The following is a 16812-nucleotide window of genomic DNA, read 5'->3' on the forward strand; positions in this document are numbered from 1 at the left end:
GTAAGATGATATGGAAGATAGTAGAACAACTCTCTTACAGTATACAAGCCATAGAAATAGTACCCATCAATCTAATTCACCACAAAAACTCATAGAAACCTATTTCTTGTCTATTGTAAAAGAAAGTTTCTAGTTATGACAAGCAAGAAAATATTCCTGATTTCTCTCTATTGTCAATGTAAGTCTAGAAGTGTCAACGAGATCAGTTCTACCAATCACCAAATAAAGCAACAGCTCCAACAATAAACATACACTCCTTTCGTCTCCTTTGAAAGTATTTCGGTCATTCATTTATTCGCTGTTTTGTTGTGAATTGATTTCGGATTGGCGCGGCGTGTAAAATGAGTTTGAACGAACCGTTGATAGATAGAAAAGAAGATGCTTATTCTATTCTTCGAACTTATTACGACCAGTTTTCTTCAGCTGGGGGAAAATTAGATCTTTTACGTCCTGCAGCTTGCTTCTCCCCTCACATTTTTGGGGCGGGCAAAAGCTTTGTAGGTCAAAAATTTTTAGAGTTTTTAAAAAAATTCGCCGACGAAGAGGAAGAGCAGACGAAGACGGAGGTTTTCAACAAGAGCTCGTCGGGAAAAGTTGATGCGAAGATTTTTTCTTGGAAGCAATTTGCGGAAAACACTTTGTCAGTTTGCTTTAAACTAGGAGAGAGCTTTTCTCGTGCTCCTTTTCCAAGGTTTCTAGAGGCTTTGATGTATAACATAACTATGGCTACAGCCGAGTGTAATGGTAACACTGACCGAGAAAATGGAAAAGACACGGACGCAGCGATGAAGAAACCTAATATCGCAGGAGCTATCCAGTATCTTCTCGAACAATTTCAGAAACAATATTTATTTTTGATGATAGACGAACTTAGCCACCTGAGTGACCTCACCAAATACTATAGTGAACTTACCATGAAACAGTTTGTCGAGTCCGATCCTGGTTATATCCCGTATCGCAAATTTTTTCGAACTGTATATGAGTTGCTTGATACAGGAAAAGTTATCTTGTATCTTGCTGGGCGAACTGCTGAAATCTCAGCCCGCCTGTCTGATGCTCGCTCCAGTAGAGTGAGTCTCCGTATGTTGCGGTTGAATCCCTTTAACCTCCATGATATTAACGAATATATTGAGCTGGCAACTTATGATGGAAAGTCCTTGAAGGACTGTTTATTGCCCTCTGATGAATTACGATATCGATTCGTAGAATTGTTGAAGAAGAAGACAGGGGGTATTCCGTTGATTGTAAAGAATACTTTACTAGCCCTAGTAGGGAAACTTGCAAACTTATCTCAACCTGTTATCAACAATGACAATATGGAATTTTTATTAGATAGTGTCTTTGCAGATATACTAAATGAGTCGGGAACGTTTATTATTCCGGAGATATTAGATTCCGCAACCCTTCTTCGATATGAATTTGTCTTTTTGAATTATCAACTCGGAACAATTTTCCCAATCGGATTTGCAACTACTCTATGTGGAACAAAAACTTATTTGATGGACTTGGTTGCAACTTTTGGGTTTTATTCTGAAATTTGTGAAACTGACGGGATTGATTTGGGCACTAAGTTCAAGATTGGTTGTTGTGAATTTATATTGAGAGCTCATAGCAACTATAACTTTTTCCGTGAGGCTACTGAACTCTTTCCTTTATCTCCGTTTAGTTATATTCCCGACACTTCAACAGCAAAAGGAGTCTTCTTTGAATTTGTATTTATGAAGATCTTTCGCTTTCGCTTATTAACTTTTCTTCATTCTAATTCCTCGCCTATTGTACATTCTGCTATTCCAGGAATTTTCCAGGGTTCTTTTATTGAACAGGACAACGCTTCGTATTCTATAGAATCAACAAAATCTAATGATATACCCATCTTGAGAAATGTCTCTCATTCATTTTCTGATCATTATAGAGATTATTTACAACATTGTGGTATTTTTGTTCCAAAAGAGGGCAATTCGAGTGGCCCTGATGCATATGTTGTATTCCATAATGGACAAACACGTTATGTTGTTGGATTTTCATTCAAATTTTATCACAAAACTAAATTGTCGAAAAAAAATATTAACAAAGAAACAAAAAAATTTTTTAAGGGAGTTGTTTCCGTTTTGAATGACGAATCTTTTTCATCTGTTCAACTTCGTTTTCAGTTTGTGGTAGTATGTACTAGATATGATCAATCTGTAGGTTTCTCTACCGAAGAACAGAACATTGTTGAAGATGCAAGTCGTTTGGTGACTCAACATTCTTCGGGATCAACTTTGAATGAAAGTAGTCGATCATGTCTGCAATTGGTAATTGTTTCTCAAAGGAACCTTGAAGTATATTTGGGAAGAGATAATGTCGAAACGTTGAGGAAAATTGGGGAAGCAAACCGAGGAGAGTTTTCTAAAGACTTTTCAGTATGGTGTAAAACTCTCTTTGAGTCGATGTCTAATGAATATGTTTCGCCTTTGGAAGCTGAGCAATCAACTGTTACTGTTAGAGTGGCTCGAAATATAAGACCGAGAACCAATGAGGAGAATAGGATGCAAATGGAAGGTTTTCAAAGTGCTATGCAAGTGGCAGGTACTCGAGACGAAGCGACTACTTCTTCGGTTAGTTCGGTGCAACAAAATCCTTTTGACTGGATGAACTTTTTGAAAGCATATTGTCATTTAAATGAGGAAGAAGCGAGTAAATGTTATGAATGCCTTTGGACTTTTTCAGAGCGAGACATTGGATTCATAAGTTCGGATATATTGCAACAAGTTGGTATCGATGATACGTTGTTGCGAGTCAAGGTTGTTGCTGGTATGAGAAATTATGTGAGAAACAATCCTCGAACTTGAAATGTTCTATGTTCGTTTTTACAAATAAATATTCAAGTCTTGTGTATTCATAGCTTTTCTAATGCAAGTGTCCTTTCGTTGAATACGAAATATTTCAACTGAAGAAACCGCCATTCATTAACTGTGATATAAGAGCAGTACTTAGCATTGTTTTGAGCATCTCTAATCTATGCAACATGGACTCACAATTCGGTACTGCAAAACAATATTGAAATATCCATGTATTTGCAGTAGATAAGATGAGGATGAACTTTCATCTTCTGAGCCATTTAGATAGAACCAATGATTTGACTTGGCTCATATTCTGGAATATATTTGGGTGTTTCTACTTGTTGCAAAAGTGAAAAATTTTTCTAAGAGCACTGTTTGATCTCTTGAAAGAGGTTTGAATGTCTAAAAGAGAAAACACTTGGAAAATATCTCCTTCAAGTTATGCATATCTCATAAAGGGATGAGTCTCAAGTTTTCTTTTTTTGAAGATAGGTGAAATATTTCAGGATAAGAAAGAACTGTAAGCTGTCTCAAAAATACTATTTTTTGAGGTGGTCTACGATGAGTAGGTTGACTATAAGAAGCTGACCCAAGGATATAAAATCTTGCGCTGATAGATGGATACACATTCTACTTACGATAAGAAGGATTGAAGGTCAAGAGTTACAATTATCTTGGTTCGATCGCAACATGAACAATCAATCATATGATAGTTTTGAACTTAAGTGGAAGTTTTAACAGTTTCCTTTCCTTGCACGGATACTTCGAGATTCGCTTCTATCTTCTATTATGCAAAGAAAATATTCTTCATTTTCCAAAATTTCCAACAGTATTTTCTCTTGCTCGATGAAGAACATCTGACAAAACCGAGTTTTATCTAATATGCCAAATAGCACATGAACTATCGTCAATTTTGGTCATAATCATTGAAAGAGAGAGTGGGATCGAGCTGAAGTTGATAGACTATAAAAAACGAATTGTTGATTGTAGAAAGAGTCCTTATGTAAGCCTTCATATACACGTAAAACCATCATGAGTCTTTTTGAGGTAAATTGCACTCTTACACTCTGTTATGTATGATGATACTCAACGTGCCAAGATATTCATAGAGAACGATGATATCGTTGAAGTAATAAAAGTTTGTAAAGGAAGAATGGATGAAACGTGCTCTCTAAAGAGCCAAAGAGCACCTTGCTCTCCAAGACAAACCCACCCTCAAGTTGTCTTTTAGTTGAGTTCTTCCAAGGCCATATGCGTATTGGTGAAAGATGCCTGTATATTTATTCTTAGAAGACTTGTTGTGATAATAAAAATTTCTTTTATGGCTTTCGTGATAACGGTACTGTGGAAAGGAGCCGCATCTAGTTGTATGATAGTTCTATATTAAAAGCTTTTGAAAGATATTATCAATAGTTGTAAAATTACGCCAAAGAGAGAACCTCATTGATCAGCAACTTACATCCAGTATCTCTCAAAACAATGGTTTGATAAGCCCTTCTTTCCACAACACGTATCAAAAACAAAGTTCATTCTATCATTCGTGTCATTCTCAACTTGTAAGTCAGCAATCAAAGTCTTCTGAAAAGTCTTGTTTGAGGAAAAGTCTGTTTTATATCTCTACCAACTAACATCTTGTCTTAACTTTTCATCTCTGCTGTTCTCCTAAATATGGCTTAAAGTCTTCTGGAATATCTTCCAATGTTATAAAATCAATGAACGATGGAGCATTAGATGTGCTGGCTTCATTCTTTCTCAGTGGAGTGACATACAAAATACATATTCGGTCTCTATAACATTGGCCATTACTCTCTGTTACTTCAAAATCTATTATAGTATCCGACTCATCTCGAATAGTCGATACTTGATAGTCGGACTGACCAAAAAGTGCTTTTAGTAAAGAAGCGAGATGTGAACTTTCAGGTGATCCAAACAAGTGCTCCATTCGAGCAAAGTCTCTGCTGTGTTCTGGAATAGATGAAATAGAAGCTTGAAAAAGGTACAATGTCCAATATCTAACCTTCCATTCGACATAAGCAAAATCGAACAGAGAATAATTCGTCATAAACCGGACCCAACAGGTATTCGTTATTTTCGATGCAAAAAAAAATAAAACTGCTTTCCATCAAATCTTATCCACTTCCTACTTTCCAGGTTTATCGTTTGCAAACAGGCTCTTGAACTAAGTTCAAGTTTTGGACATTTGCAAAGGCACCACAGGAAAAAGAGCTGCTCAAAATGGTCACCCTTTTCTATTCCTTCCGACGTTCGGAAACTGTTTAATAGTTCAATAAGATGATCTTAACTGAAAAAACAGTTGAAAAAGTGTCAAAAAGAATGTTACGTGCCATGCTGTTGTAAAAACGTAAGAGTCCGTTCTTCATAGTAATGAACAGACCACGCTCACGATAGGCACCATCACATACATACAGTTCCATAGGATATCCTTCAAGAAACAACTGACGACGCAATCGATAAAACTCAGCTTTGTCTTTCAACAAGTCGACGTAATCTTTATATTTCTGTTTCATTTCTGGGTAGTCATAATTTCTAAAAACTCCAGTCAATTGCTCAAAATTGGCATCTGGTTGTCGTGAGTGCTATTATTCGCGCTATTATTCTAGGAACCAATTCTGTAAGTTGAACAACATCTGGCAAATATTGACAAAGAAGAGTTGGATAATTATTTAAATTTTGCCGCAGTTCAAACTCTTCCGAATCTAATGGCTCCATATAATACTTGACGGTTGTAAACTACCGGCAAATTTATCTTCAAATTCACGATATTGCGAGCAAGCGATAAGAATTCTGCAAGAAAACTACCAAAGTTAACAGAGAGATTGATATAAAAAGAGAACAGTTTCTTATTGTACTCATCACTTCCATTTTCGTGTAAAACCAAAAAAAGTCGAGCCAAATGTTTTTTGTATTTCCTCGTTTTCAGGTCAAAATATATAATATTTTTGAAGAGGAGCGCCATTCAAAGAATCATAGCTTGATGCATGCATTAAAACTGGGCATCTCATCTAGAATATATCTACATTCATAAAAAGTAACATTTTCAAGTAAAGTGAAGTTACTTGCGAGGTACTCTTAACATCATTTAACCATAGAGCAATGTTTTCAATATACTGAAGGGGAACCCTACAATACTTGAAAACATCGCGGTGAGGTACAGATCTATGCTCTTCTCTAGACCACCTGCGGCTGAGAGAACAATCTGCTTGGGTCGAAAGTTGAAACTATTTTCACCAAAACCTTCAATGAGACTATGCCAATTCTTAATAAACTCTCGTCACAACAAAATTCTGGAGATTTTGCCTGCAAGTCGTTCTACTGAAAAATCATAGGTGAACTCTTTAGGAATAACCAGCTGTGTAATATCTGCGCAACGTTAAAGACTTCTCCCTATTTCTACTTTTTCTCCAACAATCGAGGCTACGGTTTTGAGTCTACAATTTTCTGAGAAGTCAGATAAACCCATTCGCCAGAAGCTACTATGCTTTTTTGGTCAATCTTAAACCTGCCAGGTAGAAATATCTCAAAGTCAACAAATCTTCCAAAGACACTATCACAACTCTGTGTGACTCCAGAAAGCAAGAAGCCTCCATATGTACAAAAGTCACTGTTGCAAGAACTGGTAGGCTTCATATTCAAATACGACAAAGGTTTTGTAAAACTTTTGCTCCACAAACGAAAGTCTCTTGTTCCTTACTTTACCTTTTTTCGACTTTGTTTTGATTGTACACTACTTGTGAAAAAAAAAGTAGAGTCAAACGACAAAGCAAAGCAACTGACAAACTACCCATCAATCTGTCCGCCAACTCGATTCCATCACAACTCCCATAATTTTTCTATTTGTAACTTTCATGACTTGCTCTATAAGAATTTCGTGCCTTGAAAGAAAATTACTACAAGTTGAAAGTGTCAAGAAATATTGTTTTACAGAATGCAAAGCTGTTTTAAAATGCAGCATTTGTTTCTAAAATGAAAGTAGTTTTGTTTTCAATCATTGTTAGCACTTGAATCACTCGTTTTGAAGGTAATAAGGACTGTCTTCTAATCACTATCCGGCTCAGAGAGTGCGTAAGTTTGCCAAAGATCTTTTCTATGGCTGACTTGTCATCTTGTCTTGATACCTGTAAGCAGTATTTTAGGAGTAGCCTTGAAGTCTTCTCCTTTATTACAAAATATATTGTACGATGAAATAGAAACAATTTCTAAGCATATGCACGATAAACGTCTTCTAGAAAGGAGTCTGGGTCTATTTTAAAGTGTCTTGTTGTCGTTGCATTTTATAGTTGGTTTCCAAATTGTTTGCTCGAAGAATGTCCAGTTGCTTGCAGTATTTAAGATACCCAGAAGGAAACAAGATGAGATTGACTGTCATGAAAATAAATGCAATCACCTTGATTCTCACGAGACTCGATGAAGATTTCTTTTTTTTCTCTTTCTTAAATTGCATCTTTGATGTCCAATGTTGAAAGATGATTGTTGTCAATTTTTGGTTGTGAATGGAGCTGCCAATGCTGAAAATATTTCAACGTAATGTTTCTTTGTTTCTGAATATTTGTTCTGTCACATTGGAAACAAATACTGAACATGAGTTCGATTTAATTCTTTGAAAAGTTCTGAAAGTCTTTCTTGAACTTTTGACGCAATCACGCATTTCGACAATCTTTGAAATATTTTTTGTATTTCATCTTTCAATCCCCATTGAACTAGACAAAACGAAAGTTCGATATTGTTTTTCGACGGCATAAGAGTTATTCTTTTTCGTATATGTCTTTATTTTCTGTTCTCCTTTCCAAAAAGTTCCGTCTTCAGTTCCTTGTTTTATGTTTTCTGCTTTCAATATCTCCTCTTCTTGCAGTTTTTCTTCTTGAATATACAAATTGTTCCCTCATAATGGTAAATACTTGATGATCTCTCTAGGTATTTTTCTTTCGAACCTTTCTACATGTGAAGCATAGCTTATTCTTCATTTTTGTTTCTTACATATTCTAATATTTGACATTTTTCGTATTTTGAACTTTGACTATTGCCTTCTTTGCTTATTCAACTGGAAACTGTCAATATTCTAGTTTTTTGGAGTATTTTTTTATCAGGTTTTTTTACAGATCTGTCTGCTGCTTTTTACTTACATGCACTCGACATTTTTGTATTTGCTCTGTGGTTTCAATGCAAACGAGTGACTTTGATAGTATGAAAAACGAACAATCAATCAATGTACTAAAATAGGTCATCTTCAGAAGTCTTCATCCATTTTCTTTCTAATCTTTTCTGCAGTATTTTCGTCTTTCTTATCAATGTACTCCGCAACTCTCTATCTCTGCTCATTTCTATTGTTTTTTTTTGAGCCAAGCCTCTTGTTCGTAAAGAATAGACAAAGATTTTCATTACAGACACAATGTTACTGAATCTCTAAAAAAATATCCCAGTTACAATGCCTTGGAAGTTTATAAACATCGTTTACTTGAAACTCTTTCATAGACCCATTCAATGTCTCAGTATGAGCAGTTTATACCGATTCTTGTTTACGACTACGCTTTTGGTATCCTTGATACATAAAATAGAAACCAAATTTGAACAAATTGTATCAGAAGCTATTTTCGACGATAAGTAATCAATCCATTTTATTACAAAATATATGATCAGACTTTATTTCATGTAGAATGATTGGAAGTTGCTCAACGAAATCCTTTTTGTCAACTCCATAAAAAGATGTTTCCTTTTAATAAACTGTGAAATCTCTTCTATAGAGTTGTGTAGTTCATTATGACAGTCGAACAGAATACTGAACCACGTCGTTTCCTTAGTTCAGATCCTCATTTGACAAAATAAATGAATAGTGGAGAAATTCAGACTCGGGAGGATGCACAACACCCGCACAAAGTAACCTAAAGTTTCTACATCCCTACTTCTTACTTGGGAGATTGAGAATCTTAAAAAGATAACCTATGAATTGTGTCATTTTCATCGGATTGAATTGCCTTTTAAAGACTTATTTGCACTTGTTATCTTCACAAAAAAGTAGGAAACATAACAAAACTGAGTACATTAACCAAGCTTCAGAATTTGAAATGGATTTAGCCAAGCAGATGGCAGGGTGGAACATAATTTCTTACTCAACTAATTTCACAGAAACAAAGATACAACATCTTTATCAAACTTGCATTCACAAAGCGCAACAACACAATAGCACAAAACCAAATGATAATTCTAAATTCAATCATTCTGGCAAAGTGAAAAAAAAACAATTGTCTTGTAGTATCAACATCAATACCCTTCAAAATAGTTTGTTCTTGAACTCAAAAGATTTCATGAAACCCTGCAAAATACTAGCATAAAAAGGCTTCGACCTCTTCTTTTTAAAGAACAACTCACAATGCATTTCAAAGTATGGCAAAGCCCTCCGCGAATCTGTTATAAGACTATCCCCATAGCTGAGAGTGGTTCGTTTTGAAAAATGAAATAAACAGCAACTAGCAAAAGAAGAGGCATAGAGCAATCTTGAGCCACTGAGAGGTAACTTCGTTCCAAAATGAAACTCTCCAATGTGAGAACGACATTAAAGAAGAAATAATAACAGCAATGTATCCAAATAACCCTTATAAACGTTGGATCGGATGCCATTCGAAGCCCGATGAGGACGGAAGTAATGCAGTAGATGGCAAACGAGCACAAAACTCAACCAATACATGATGTTGGTTACCAGTTAAAAAAACTCTACAAGAACTCTGCGAACAACTTAAGAAGTAAAACTGTGTTAAAAAAAGGAGAGTTACCAAAGGAAGATTCAATATTCCAATATAATAACTCAGAAAGTGACACAAGTCATAAAGATCCAACTTGATCCAAGCAAAACGTTCTCTTTCCCGTAGAGAAAAAACTCGTGATACTCATCCATCATGAGCAGATTTGGAAAGCGTCTAGACTCAAGTAAGAGTCTTACAATGGTTGCATGGCTATACTTCTTTTTGGCACTCCCAAGTCCACCTATTGAGTGAGAATGTATCCTTGAATATCGACCCCTTCCATATTTTTCCTATCAGAATATTTCCAGTCCAACATTACTAAACTATCATTGTTAAGACACTTGATCACGGAAAGGTAAAGTTTCGCCATAGCAGCTTCGTCTAGATACATTTTGCAGAAAACACTTGTTCTCCCGAAAAGCTGAACAATCCACCCCAAATGAAAACCAAAAATAACGAAAAATAAAGTTTCACGCTCTTCCCAGCCTTCCAAGCAGTTGAAAATATTCAAATGTTGTTCTCACCACTTCTTTCAGTAATTGCCTAACTAGATGGTTTCATCTTTTTTGAATTTCTTAGCAACCTTCTTCTGTCAAACAATTTTTCTTCAAAGTTCTTCGGTTGCAAAAGCTTAAGGACTTCAGAAACTTCCTCTGTGCTTATACTTCAAACATAAGTGGATAACCCCCAGTCACTGGTTAGCAAGTAGATCGATATCTATATAGTTCCCCGTTCGAACAAGCCTACTAGTCGAATGCAACTTTGAATTTCGTAGTACGAGTTTTAACGATGGAATAGGAATAAAGACCAAACTACGCACAGAAAGAGAGACTATGACATTGTCTATCCATCCTAACCCTGGTGCTGTTGGTCTCTTTACCACTCTTTCGGAAACGGCAGAAAAAACAGAGAAACCTGACGTACAAGTTGAAAATATGGGAGAAGAGCCTCGATCTAAAACTGCTATTCTTTGTACTGAGAGAGATCCTGAGGATTCACCTCCTCTGATACTATGCGATCCATTATCAGCTTCGGAGGTTGCTCCACTTTGGAACGAGAAGGCCTTGAGAAAGGACAATCCTTCTTTATTACTCGAGATAGCGTAAAGAATTGACACATTTCGACCACTCTACAGAAGGTAATCCACAAAGAAGACGAGTACTCCAATAGTCAGTAGAAACGCGACCAAATAGTGTGTCGTTAGGGTTTAGCAAAGGAAAGGGTTCATACCTTGTTTCTTGTCACGACTTTGCTCAGAAATCCCCTACAGTCAGACACTCCTCTGTAATGGAACTCTAAAGGACCTTCCTGAAACCGACACATTTGCGTGAAGAACCCAATTTTATTTCGTTGAGAACAACTTCGCAAAGGTCAGGCGACTTTCTTTCCGATGGTCCCGCTACAGAAGCGATACTCGCCGGAGTCTGCACGACACTGCAGACCATTCTTTGACAAAGTCACTCAATGACAACTTTTATCGATCAGTTTATTGCTGGGACTTAATCGAATAGGGTAAGCATTGTTACAAGACAGAGAATCTCGTTCCTTCTTGAATATTTTTTCAAGAAGAGAGTTGAAAGGAGACTCAATTTTACAGATAGCATTGCAATGTTATGCATTTTAGCGTATAACGAAACCTTCGGCCAGTCTGCTATAAGACTGTTCCAATAGTTGAGAGTGGTTCGTTTTGAAAATGAAATAAACAGCAACTAGCACAAGAAGAGGTAGAGTGCAAGCTTGAACCACCAACGAATAACTTTCTTCTAGAATGAAATCCTCCGATGTAACAAGAATATTGCAGAAGAAATGATAACACCAAGGTATCCAGATAATATGTACATATCGGTGAAGAAAAGAAAGATTTGTTGGAACGGATACCATTCGAAATGCAATGAAAACAGCAGTACTGCAATGAAAAGCAAATTTGCAAAAAAGAGACCAAAACTCAATCAATATGCTAGAGAAAGTCCAAGCTCGTTTGGAAAAATAGTACGAGTCTAGCATCTGGTTACTCTGCTCTCCTATTGCAACACCCGCACCCACAGCTACTGCTTGTGCTACGAAGTTTTTGAGACTGTCTAAATGTCCTTGCTTTACTGCAATATATTTCACAGTTTCTTCTGTAAAAGCGCCTTGAAAGAACATAACCAAGTAAAGAATTGCAGTTTGCCAGCTGAAAGGAGTGTCGGAGTATGGAAATCCATAGGCTCCTGAAATTTTTACTAGCGCTACTACGAAGAGAGTGTTAAGTACCGGCACTGCGATGGAAAGTATGGTAGTCACAGCAAAGGAGTCAAACAGAAGCCATATATTCGAAGCTCTTAGGAAACGCACCACAAGATACAAAGCAAGAACTACCTCTACTAGAATACCGGGGAGCCAGAAAAGAAAAAGAAGGACCTCTTTGTTATAAATAAGTCGGAAAAGAGTTGGGGTCGAACCTAATAAGCAGTATAATATATTTCTAAAAGCTTGCGGCTGGGTTGTGCTATCTGAACTATTTCCCTCCATGTTAACCAATTTTTCTTTCAACTGAAGAGCGTTGACATCGTTTTAGCCGAAAACTTCGTTCCAATACTGTCTATGAGACATGTACAATGGACAGACTTTTTAGTTGCACAACTCTGTGAAACACTACATCTAAATTTCGATTTTGCTGAAATTTACGTTGTTAATCTGAAAGCTGCACTCATGAGTTCACGCAAACTTCCCCTATATATTTATGTAGTCTTCCTCTGCGTATTTGTTCAGTCCTGTATCTCCTTTTCCGAGTTTAGGGAAACAGATATAAGGGGTCTGGACAGCCCTGGGTCCAAAGATGCACTATATTCAAGCCTGCTCGAGCTACTCAACATGAGCTCAAATGTTACTTTAATTCGAGAAGCCATCGAGAACCGATTGGCCATTGAAGTTTTCAGAAGGTTATTACAGAATAGCTCATATCCTGATATCTCAGTTGGTAGTTTCCATTATATTATTAGATGCGGCGCATGTGTAATACTACATGGAGTGGACCTTTGTTATGTAATTACTGAGTCATGTTCTGGCGGTGGTTGTCCTGATCGCCTACTATGTGAACGTGAATGTTGTTGACTGTTGACATGTTTTAATAAAATCGATTTTCGCATTTCTGCTCCGATGATGAAAAGAATAAAAGTGGGAAAAGCGGGGTATTTGTCTTTCTTTTTATCTTCAACGACATCTAGAGTTTGTTTGGTTTTACAATTTTCCAAATCTTCCGTATTTATCATACGTATAAAATGAAATGCTTGAATTCCTAAAACTTAATGAGTTCCAAGGTGCAACGATATCTCTTCTACAGTGGTTTGCAACTCAAGTACGAGTTTGTCTGAATTCACACTTTGTAACTACCAGACGAAGCCATTGAAACGAAAAGAAATCAAGTTAACATGGTCGCTTTCGAAACATGTTGACGAAAATCTATTCAAGTTCGACAACGAAAACTACAAAAATAAAGGAGTAATACTGTAAAGGATCAAGGCCTTAACAAGGTTCATCTTAACCGTGTTTCAACTGATTGCAAATGACAAAGGAAAATTCGGAATAAGAGTAATATTGCTTTTTGGTCACTGAGAAAGGATGACACTTTAGAACATTGCGACAGAATCTTGAATAAGATCTTTTCCCAACTATGCAATAGATATGTTGGCTTCAATGCTTTGAGCATCAACAAAAATTTCTTCAATTTCCTCTGTTACAATTATCATATTCTTCAAAGACTTAACGCTGATTTAAGTCTTCTTAAATACCGCTTTCCAACAACGTATTAGTAGCACCCAAACCTAAATAGAAAATATGCACACACTCTCTCGAAAGCTACGAGGTTCTTCTTGAAAAGACTACAGATTTCCTTTAAAATATGTTGACTTGGGTTGCTTTTGAAACTGGACGCACATTTCATCCAATCGAAACAGACTTGTAGGCTACTTGTGAGTGTTTTGTTCCACTAATCTTTCAGAAACATAGCTGAACAAGCCAATAATCAATCATTGATAGAGCCAGGCACAGAAAAACAAGCGAGAGAAGAGATCTAAGAAGTTTTTATTGGTCTCAACAAGGAGTATCAGTGTTCAGGTCCCATTCTCACCGTTATTTTCTGATTGCGATAGTAACTTGTGGCAAATCACTGGATAGAAAAAACAGGATTCTTTACCAACGCAAGTTGAGCAGAAAGGAGAAACTTCCTTGTAGCTTTGCTAATAGGATTTCAAACTATTCCCGAAACCATCAGACTGTAGAACTCGAGTTGTATGGCAACCATGATAACATAGTTTTGTACTATTGTTTACTTCTCTTTTCCTATATTTTGTCCCTTTTATGCACAAAAACTCACAATGAAAGATAGAAAGGAGCTGAGGCAATTTTGAAGAGAATATTACTTGAGCGGACCTGAAGGTTGCTTCTTAGTTCTATAAAAATGACAAGTGAAACTACAAAAAAACATTTCAATTGTCACAATGAAGGGCTAGTGAATTGTACTGGTTGAAACCAATGCATAGTGAATAGACGAAAATGGATAGAGAACTAATATTTTCTTTAGCGACGACGCTACATTTATATAGACTTACGAAAATAATTTGGTTGGTAACGTATTAGTTGATTAAAAAGTTAAGACAGAAAATGATTATTGTTCTGTTCCAGTATCTGGATGTCTGTTCGATAAAGCTGTTGATTACCATTACAGATGAACAAATGACATTGAGCATTTACTAGGATTATTCACTCTATTTCAGCCGCAATGCTATAAATCAAGAATATGAATAATGAGTATGATTGAATACTCATTGCTAGAAAACTGCCCTTGAGCAACTTTTTCAGATGAGCTGCTTCCTTGGAATGAGTACCTTATACATGTAGAATCCCAAACTTCACTTGAGCAATGACTGAAAGCCGTAAGGTTTAAATGGATATGTGTTTCATTGTGTATAAGCAAAAAGGAGTCACAAGTTTCATTAAAGCAAAGCTCATTCAATACGATAAGAAAGTTTTTGAATGACTGACATTATTGTCATTTCACTAAAAGACCTTCTTGCTGACATTTCTATTGAATCCACATTCCAAACCTCTTCAAGTTGTTTCTTTCTTCAATGGAAACTTGCAAGATGGAACGAGAGAACTCTGAAGAAACGCCGAAAGACCTTTGACCATATTCTTTTTCTTCCAAAAACAGAAATATACAAGAAGGCATAGACGAACTCTACAATTTTTGAGAGAAAATGGACTGACAGCAATCAGAGGTGTCTTACAAGAAAGCAACTCCCGCGAGAAACGGTTCTATTAGTTACGTAAGTTGAAAAGATTCACAAAGTAACCAGCAAATCGAAACTGCCAAAGGTAGCGAAAAATTGGGTCAATGAGGACTTACCGGATAGGAGCCAAAGCAAACTCGACAAAGTGTTTTTCGTTTCTTCACGCGAGAAGAGCTTCGAAGACAACGACAAAGGAACTTGAAAGACAATGTCGATCCAACCATTTAGCTAGAGTTTAGTCGTCATTGGTATAGCTAAGCAAATCATATTTTCAAGTAGTCCCAAGGCATGAAACTCCTAGAAAGAATAATTTACGACTATACAGGTGGCAAGCCTACATATACTTCTTATGTATTATGCGTATTAGTAAATACGTATCAATCTGATCTACAATGGAGAGATTTATCAAAAGAAGAACTAAGGAACAATGTCGAAACCATTCCCATGATGGAAAGTCTTTTGTGAGAGTGAAAAGCATTGGACATGAAGAATATGCTGCTTTCTCTATGCTGCTTTTTGTCAGTATCTTCAGCGTTCCTCTTCATAGCAGAGAAGTATACTTTAGTCATTTGCAGTTGGGCGAATTTCTGAAAACGTTGCATACGCTCTGGATGTTGCCAGTCACTTTGGTTTTTATTATATGTATGAAGAAAGTACAAGGACTTTCAAGTTGGTTTATCCAAAGATTGTTTTGAAATATTTTTTGAGCGTGACTGTCTCCAATTGACACACACACTCTCTCTCTCTCATATTCCTGTGACTCGTGATTTATAGTTTGAAGTGTTGTTTGTTCTGGTATTATATCTTCGATTACGTCTTCGCTTCAAGTTGGGAGAACTCAGCATATTTAAAAATACGAAAGTGAAAGAATAGAAAGTGCAAAGAACAGTGAGGCAGAAAAATGTATTCCTCCTCCAAAGTTTATCTCTACTTATGATTCCGGAGTATTGTTATCCAATGAAGAAGATGTTTTCATTTCTTAGTCGCAACGATCAAGAGGATTCACTTGATGATTCGTGCATCTAAAAATGTCACCGAGTCAATGGTTACTTCATCTTTCGATGAAATAAATGAGAGAGTTCTCTCGGCATATTTCAATGCCGCGTATCTCATTGGAATTCCATTAAAGTGTTTCAACTTAACAGGCAAAGAAGAAGGGAGTGGACGTTCAGATGTTGGAGCTAAGGTAAGAAAGTTTTCTCTTTCCAGTATCACAACAAATTGACTTGGAATATTCAACTTGTTGCAAGTACGAAGTATACCCATCAAATTTTAAGCGAGTTTAGAGATAGTAAGCATTAGAAATTGGAGTGTGGAGTAGATGATGAAGATGATTGTGGACAAATCCTCTGTCGATCAATTGCTTCTCAACCTGCAGGTGGTACTACTACGGAATGTTTAACTGTTCCATCTCGTTTTCAGTTGGTTTGTTCGACCAATTCGTTGGAAACCATTTTTCGGACTGAATACCTATGAACTATTCGAAAGGATTTGGCAAAGAATACTTGCGCTTCAACAGATTCTGATATTGTTTTCATGGGTACTGCATTTACATACTTGTTACAGGAATTGTTAGGAGATGAACTGGTCAAAGTTGCAAGACAAGTTTTGTGGATGGGAACAGAACTAGAAAGGAATATATAAACCCAAGAGTGGATATTGGAATGTTATAAAAGATAAAAAATGTTGTGAAGGAAACGTTGCTGTATTCAGTTCCTTTTCTTTCTCATTGGATTGAAATTTTGTTCTTGCTCGAGTGAGTCTTTATATGACCATCGAGTTCATGAATATAATATGTTTGGAAGTTTTCGCGTCTTTTTTTGTCAGCTCTAAAATATATTTCCTTCGAAGACTTGATACACGGGACTGAGAGAGAGAGAGGATAATATTGTCAAGATGTTGTTCTGATTGCAAAGAGTTTCAGCAAAGTTAATCTTATCGTCATTATGCATGTTTGGTTTCAAA

General features: G+C 36.4%; 6 protein-coding genes across 7 annotated transcripts; 2 read left to right on the top strand and 4 right to left on the bottom strand.

Annotated features, from left to right (window-relative positions):
- The first annotated feature begins 300 nt into the window (after window positions 1-300).
- Gasu_59780 (archaeal ATPase) lies at window positions 301-3531 on the top strand. Its single transcript, XM_005702822.1, has one exon. It carries the CDS (start codon window positions 342-344, stop codon window positions 2829-2831), a length of 2490 nt encoding a protein of 829 aa, XP_005702879.1. The 5' UTR covers window positions 301-341; the 3' UTR covers window positions 2832-3531.
- An 884-nt stretch (window positions 3532-4415) lies between these two features.
- Gasu_59790 (uncharacterized protein) lies at window positions 4416-5510 on the bottom strand. The gene is made up of 2 exons (XM_005702823.1): window positions 5126-5510; window positions 4416-4839 (listed from the first exon to the last, which is right to left on the bottom strand). Exons 1-2 carry the CDS (start codon window positions 5348-5350, stop codon window positions 4468-4470), a joined length of 597 nt encoding a protein of 198 aa, XP_005702880.1. The 5' UTR covers window positions 5351-5510; the 3' UTR covers window positions 4416-4467.
- A 59-nt stretch (window positions 5511-5569) lies between these two features.
- Gasu_59800 (uncharacterized protein) lies at window positions 5570-6490 on the bottom strand. Its single transcript, XM_005702824.1, has one exon. The coding sequence runs from the start codon at window positions 6468-6470 to the stop codon at window positions 6258-6260; it is 213 nt and encodes a 70-aa protein (XP_005702881.1). The 5' UTR covers window positions 6471-6490; the 3' UTR covers window positions 5570-6257.
- A 1949-nt stretch (window positions 6491-8439) lies between these two features.
- Window positions 8440-10230, bottom strand: Gasu_59810 (uncharacterized protein). The gene is made up of 3 exons (XM_005702825.1): window positions 9608-10230; window positions 9429-9559; window positions 8440-9371 (listed from the first exon to the last, which is right to left on the bottom strand). Exons 2-3 carry the CDS (start codon window positions 9520-9522, stop codon window positions 9109-9111), a joined length of 357 nt encoding a protein of 118 aa, XP_005702882.1. The 5' UTR covers window positions 9523-9559; window positions 9608-10230; the 3' UTR covers window positions 8440-9108.
- A 416-nt stretch (window positions 10231-10646) lies between these two features.
- On the bottom strand, window positions 10647-12110 carry Gasu_59820 (uncharacterized protein). Its single transcript, XM_005702826.1, has one exon. It carries the CDS (start codon window positions 12086-12088, stop codon window positions 11198-11200), a length of 891 nt encoding a protein of 296 aa, XP_005702883.1. The 5' UTR covers window positions 12089-12110; the 3' UTR covers window positions 10647-11197.
- A 3600-nt stretch (window positions 12111-15710) lies between these two features.
- On the top strand, window positions 15711-16801 carry Gasu_59830 (hypothetical protein). 2 transcript variants are annotated; one of them, XM_005702828.1, is made up of 2 exons: window positions 15711-16033; window positions 16098-16801. In XM_005702828.1, exons 1-2 carry the CDS (start codon window positions 15857-15859, stop codon window positions 16131-16133), a joined length of 213 nt encoding a protein of 70 aa, XP_005702885.1. In that variant the 5' UTR covers window positions 15711-15856; the 3' UTR covers window positions 16134-16801. The 2 variants fall into 2 exon arrangements, with proteins under 2 accessions (XP_005702885.1, XP_005702884.1); XM_005702827.1 differs by having other exon boundaries at window positions 16105-16801.
- Window positions 16802-16812: the final 11 nt, after the last annotated feature.

This window comes from Galdieria sulphuraria (genome assembly GCF_000341285.1).
Source record: "Galdieria sulphuraria unplaced genomic scaffold scaf_67, whole genome shotgun sequence".
In the NCBI taxonomy this organism is placed as follows: domain Eukaryota; phylum Rhodophyta; class Bangiophyceae; order Galdieriales; family Galdieriaceae; genus Galdieria; species Galdieria sulphuraria.